This window comes from Epinephelus lanceolatus, chromosome 1, assembly GCF_041903045.1.
Source record: "Epinephelus lanceolatus isolate andai-2023 chromosome 1, ASM4190304v1, whole genome shotgun sequence".
Taxonomy (NCBI): Eukaryota; Metazoa; Chordata; class Actinopteri; order Perciformes; family Serranidae; genus Epinephelus; species Epinephelus lanceolatus.
The window spans coordinates 39,266,742-39,273,262 of record NC_135734.1 but is presented as its reverse complement, the minus strand read 5'-3'; the positions used below and the strand labels follow the sequence as shown (position 1 = coordinate 39,273,262).

General features: G+C 39.7%; 1 protein-coding gene across 1 annotated transcript; it reads right to left on the bottom strand.

The window, feature by feature from the left end:
• Positions 1 to 531: 531 nt before the first annotated feature.
• Positions 532 to 6,244, bottom strand: snrpc (small nuclear ribonucleoprotein polypeptide C). The gene is made up of 6 exons (XM_033626043.2): positions 6,128 to 6,244; positions 4,989 to 5,031; positions 4,274 to 4,382; positions 3,359 to 3,418; positions 1,220 to 1,324; positions 532 to 1,091 (listed from the first exon to the last, which is right to left on the bottom strand). Exons 1-6 carry the CDS (start codon positions 6,133 to 6,135, stop codon positions 970 to 972), a joined length of 447 nt encoding a protein of 148 aa, XP_033481934.1. The 5' UTR covers positions 6,136 to 6,244; the 3' UTR covers positions 532 to 969.
• Positions 6,245 to 6,521: the final 277 nt, after the last annotated feature.

Genomic DNA, 6,521 nt, shown 5'->3' with positions numbered 1-6,521 from the left:
CACATCACTGCTGATCGCCACACAAGACAATGAATATAAAGGGAAATTTGCCAATACTGAACCCGCTGTGTGGCATCGCAGTGTGTGCAGATGAACACTGTTTGGCTTCATCCCTGTGCCGCTGCCAGCACCTGGACCTATGCGACCAGATGGGCAAGGATCTCCAAAGCAAAAGCAGCATGTGTATACATTCAGTAGGCTATATCTTCAGTAGCTAGCTAGCTAACCCTACACTTTTCAGGGTTTGATTTTGGTTTTGGAACAGGGAATATCTTTTTCCAACCTCTCCAGGTAACGAGTATCATTAATATACGACATTAATATATAACATTTAGCTCCAAATCCACAAAACCAGCCTGAAAATGAAGGAAATCTGAAACAGCTGCATAAGAGTCAATGGAGCATAGCTGTGTTGTTGTTGGACCTGGTCTGAGCCGGCCCGATGCTACATTATGATTGGCCAGTCTGCGTCCGGGGGCGGGACTTAGTGAAGGGTCATTTGTCAAAAAGATGCCTTTCAAACATTAGAAACAGGTTTGAAATCACTGTTTTATTCTCAAAGTAATGACATTCAACAAAAACACGTAAAACCTAAAACAAAAGTAAAAATATAGTAACAAATATTGTCATATCAAACAGGCTCTTTAAATGTGCCTGCTGAACAGTTTGTCAAAGTAAGACGAGATATTTCACACTTGATGTTAACACACAAGAGGATGTTTAAAAAAAATAAAAAAAGGTCGAAATGTATTCTAGTGAGGTGAATAGTAATAAATACCACGATTCTGGCACAAGAAAATGAAGTTGTTATACAAAAATAACATTATTGAATCAGGGAATTCAGGTTTGAGGAGTTTGGACATTTGACAGTTTCATAAGCTGTGCTGAAAAATCCAAGTGTTAACCGAAGTGTCCTCACTAGACAGTGTCTGTTCATGGCAACAAAGAACGGAGAAAATCCAACCGGTCTTATCTGTCTGGTCGCATCATGCCCGGCCTGACTGGCATCATCATCGGGCGAGGATGACGCATCATGTGTGGCGGTCCTGGCATCATCTGCATGGGTCCTCCCATCGGCGGCCTCATGCCTCCTAAAATGTGACAGTGAAGGGATGAATGGTGAATGGACTGGATTTCTACCTCACTGGACAAAGCGCTTCAATTTCTGCAAGCACTTTAAAATGTTGTGTGACACACGTTAGGAGCAGTTTTTTCTTACCTGGTCCACCGGGCATCATTCCATGTGGTGGAGGCCCCATCATGGGCATCATAGGCGGACCTCCCATAGGGGGCGTTGGTAGCATGCCTGGACGAGGAGGACCACCTGTGTGACAAACAGCAAATGTTAGTGTACAATCAAAATGACTAAGATTAACGTAATTTACATCAGATTCACATGTATCCCTGTCAATTGTTATATTTTGAGAGATTTATTTGCACTGTCTTCCAACTAACTAAACAGAAAAAAATGCACCTTTGTAACTAATAAATATCATGTTATTATATTAGGCCTCTCCCCTGTCGACCAACGTTAGTCGATAAGAAAGGTCATTAGTCAGCGAGATTTCATGGGTCACTTCGTCGCAGAAAAAAAAACCCAAATGTTAAACTCTATTAGGAGCTGCGTCTTGACAAAATAAATCAAAACCTATAGGACTGGACCATGTGGGAATTTAATTTGAAAGGACAGACACAGAAGAGGCCACGCTCAGCAGTCAGACAGGAGTCATGTTACAAACCAATCACAGCTGACGGATATCTTTCCCTTCTTCTGTAAATATTCAGTCTGATAAATACGGAAAAGTTGATCATGTTAGTGCAGGGCTACCCAGAGCTTTACATCTGTCCCACAGACGATAGGTCTACACACTTATAAACTGCGCCTGGAAGAAGATCAGCTCTGCACTCAGGATCGCAGGTTAATAGGTAAATGAAAGCTGGCACAAAAAAGGCACAAGAGTAGCGTCCAGCGCCCGATCTCACAGGATCGATACAGTGTAGCATCGCAATATTTTTGTGAGGCAATATCGTATCAGCGCATAATGCAGTTAAACTTCAGGGATATCAATCCGTCCATTTAGGTAGCACAAGTGATTGTAAATCAGTTTCACCTGCTTTCGTGCAAAAAAAAAAAAAGAGTAACAACAGGTGCAATGGAGAGGCAATGGTTTTGCACATGGTGTCCACAGATAGTTGCTCTCTCCTTATCTTTCCTGGCTGATTCTTCTCTAGTTGTGTGTTCTGCTACTATTACGTTACTACTGGTAACGTGAGGCTGTACCTGCAGCCCAATCAGGTTGCACAGGAGAGCATACAGGCACGCGGGGGCCACACACACTACTTCGTCACATCATGAGTTGCCATGATAAAATTCACACAGGTTGGATGAGCCTGTGATTTCAACTTTTCACCTTAATTGTCGGTGTGATTTTGAATCTAGCCCTCAGTGGGTTGATGAGTTTGGTTTCCATTGACCGTTGTTATGTCATTTTGTTCTCAACAAATTATCCAATGTATATCAGTAAAGATTATACTCAGAACATATTCAACAGTGACTATGATGTGTTTGCACAGTTTTGTGCATCAACATTATGTATCTATAACTAAGGGAAAACAACCAAATCTAAAAGAGAAATTCACTGTTGTACATGTTATGTTTAATAAATCACCCAAATTATGGAAAAAGAGTTACTTAATTATTTTTGGCTGCTGTGCTGGTGACAATATACAAGGGACCAGTAAAACTCTACTGGCAAATTGGATCCAGTGGGGAGACATGTTGCCTTGGACACTGAGGTGTACCTACATTATTAAACCAACAATTCAGTGTACTTTTGCCATTTTTGACGAAGACATCTGCCAATTTGGCCACAAGTAATTTGGCCTTGGTGGAGCTCTATCTGTTGTCTCCCTGTGAAACATCAAAGTGCTGAAAGCCAGGCGTCTTTCATAACTTTAAAGTGCTGCTTATTTGTATTCAAAGGACACTCTGAATATAACTTTTATATTTACCTTTGTTTAAACAGAGCCATCCATAACAGTGTTAAGTAAAATGTAACAACACAGAGATATGAAGGAAGACGCAGGTTGTAAAACAAAAAGCTAGTTTTCTTCAGCTTTCTATTCAGGTCCAGTAGTGAGGCAGATTTATCAATTTTTAATTAGTTGTTATCCCACAGGAACCGAAAGCTTCACGCTTCTGTTTATTGTAATGAAATTCATTTCAGCTGTCCTTAATACAGAGCAAAACGCTGACAGCCCTTCCCTGTTGACTACGAATCTAACTATCAAGGAGCATTGTGTCTATGTTACGCTGAGTTAATCAAATTACTGCGCAGCTGAAAGAGGGTGGACTCACCTGGGGGAGGGCCACCAGGGAACGGTGTGGGAGGAATCTTTCCCTGTTGAAAAGCAGCCGCTGTTGGGGGAAGAGACAAAAACGTTATCACACAAAACAACCACACAAATTATTCACGTTAAGCACACAGTCTTGTCTTTGCTTTTTGGGTTTGTGAAAAATTAATTTCAGCCTGTTTCATACTGTATGTATAGAATGCAAACAAAGTGCACCACAAAGGGTCTTTCTAGCATTTCTGCATGGCAAAATTTGTGCTGTAATCCTGCCGTCTGCTGTAAAATTAAGTATTTGAGGTGGGTACTTAATTAAAAAAATACACATAAAACACATCACTTCCAATAAAGCAGCCTTCACATGCTGATGGGATGTGTAGCCTACCATCTGTCTGTGTTACAAAGCAGCATTTAGTCTGTGAAACAACATGTCCCTCCACTGTGGACAATACTGCGCTCCAGCATCTCTCATATGGATTAGTGGTTTGTAATCTCAGAGGGGGCCCAAGTAAGCTGGTGTACATAGTGCACTATTTATGCAAGGAGCTTGGATATCCCACACACGTGCATTAGCATGCCTTGTAACAGGCTTTACTCCAACTAGTTTATTGTCTGGAACTAACCAGGATACTAAATATGGAGAACAAAGAGCATTCTGTGAATTAGGAGTGTCAACGTCACTAGAGGTTATTTACATGAGCTGTATCTCAAAGAGCTGACTCATTTAAAATCCACGTCCAAGACCCAAAATGTCAATAAAAATCATGTTCCAGGTTATCTGATATTTAAAAGTTCAGCTGAGACGCATTCTGAACGAGTGGCAAAATGTCTGAAAGAATTTAAGAGCAACTGCAGCATTTCTTAGTACTTCTAGATTCACTCAGTCATGTCTTTCAGATAATTGAGCCGATAGTTTGCTTACTTGTTTTATCGATCAGGCTCTGAGCCTGCTCCTCCATCCATTTCTGGTAGTAATCTTTCACATTTTCTTTGTGTTTCCTGCCACTGCAGTGGGTCTTCCTCACCGATGGCTGGAACAAAAGAGAAGAGATTTGAGGATATTTAACAGGAGCAGCAGACAACAAAGACAGATTTGGTACATACTCTGGACTCTGAGTGCCTTTTGTTGATATCTGATATGCCAATATTTTCCAACTCTTTTTGGCTAAATGCCAATATATGCAGGATTTTTTTTCCACCTAATTGCAGAGAACATCACATCCTCTCCTGTGTGGTCCACTGGCAGATACAGATATAAAATACAATGCTTTCCAAAATGCACACATTCGCTGGGCAAAAAAACAGAACTGCTTCAAATAAGGTTATCGACACACATCGACACATTACAGCTAAAATATGTTCTCGGCTACAGAAAATAAAATTGCTGTGATGTTAGATTACGTGGAAGGCTATCCACAGAAAATTACTGTGACAAAATTCGGTGACTTTTCCTAAACTTTCAATGGGTTTTACCAATTCCATGAATTTTCCAGGCCTGGAAAACACGACTTTGAAATGCTATGGCTTTTCATGACTGTTGGAACCCTGGATATTTTATTTTAAAGCCTTTATCTGCTGATACCTATGACGTGCTGGTAATAGCCTGGATCCCTAGTATACACAGAAACATGACTTACCGAATCATGTGTAAGGTAGGTGTCACAGTAATCACAGTAAAACCTGTTGAAAAAAAGAATTTGGGGTTAACACAAAAACATAGTAACTTTAACCAAAGCGGGACATATATAAATATAAAATCAAAATTGTTAATGAGTTGTAAAAACTAACTAAAAATTAAAGCCAAAGACCTCATTTACACTGACATGTAAATGGTCTTTTTTCTGGTCTTACAAGCTGCAATATAGACATACAGTTGTGTAAACCTTTTTATTTGGTCTGTAAACCTTTTTATTAAGCCATCATGGGCACATTACAAATGACTCCTTTACATAAACAGCCAACAGGAATGTGTTTCAGCTGTTGTTTTGAGATATCCAACACTATAGATCCCTGTCCATAAGGACATCTTTGGCTTCTGAGAGACAGGTCAGCACACTGTCCTGCAGGATCTTTATATTTAAAATGATCTTAGAAATGTTCATCCAGGATCTGGATGACCTAAACTTGACTTTGGATAACAATCACATTAAATTAAAAATACAAATACATGATTTTGTTGGCATCATGCTCCTAATTTCTATGACTGTCTTATCTACTTATTTTTTTGAGTTGTTCTCTGCAGCTGCTCCACTTTACCCAGCTGTGGCCCCAGAGACGACGTTCACCTTGGAGGTAAATGGATGTTAATGCGCATTAGATATTGTTTTTATAACTTAGTATACCATCATCTGCTCTTATCCATTGAAAAAAATGAATTTAACCTCGTAAAAAAGCATTACTGACTCATTATAAGGATCAAATGTTAACGTACTTCATCATATCTAAAACAACAAAAAAGTTACGCTCCATATAGATTAGAAGCTTTGAAAATACTCAGAATCGTGGACTGTAGCAGTTTAACTGATTATATCAAGGTGTAGTGATTGTCTTTTGCTGTTGACTGTTAGCTACGATCACATCGAGGTGGAGTCCAGCAAATAGACAGAGCCCAAACAAAGCCTTCAACGTTCACTGGAATCAAACTGGTCAGTTTAATTAGTTATTAAACTATATTTTACCGTAATTCTTTACGTAATACAATTATAAACAATAACTAATTGGTTGAACAATGGAAATCATTGATTAAGCATGAAAAAGATGAAATATCTGCACTTACTTAGGCATGTTCCCCGGCTATCTCCGTCGAGAGCGCGCTTCCGGTGTTCACGATAACTGTTCCTACCAGATATAAGACCCACTGACAGTTAGTTCCGCCTGAAGCTTGAGGGACCGCAAGAGAAGATATCTGTAAATATAATATTTAAGTTATTTATGTCCTCCAGTGGACTCAAATTTATATTTTGACAGCAAAGCACTGATTGTTGAATTAAATTTTTTTTTGCCCATAGTGTTAGTGTCTGTTAATCACAAAAGCAGCAATCTAATTTAAATGTTGCTTGTTTTGGGGTACTTTGCCCACCTTAAGGGACTGTTCATTACTTATAAGGGGGAGGGGTGGTGCAGAAGGCGGGAGGCATGTCATATTTTCTTAAGCACTGGGGAGAGACTTA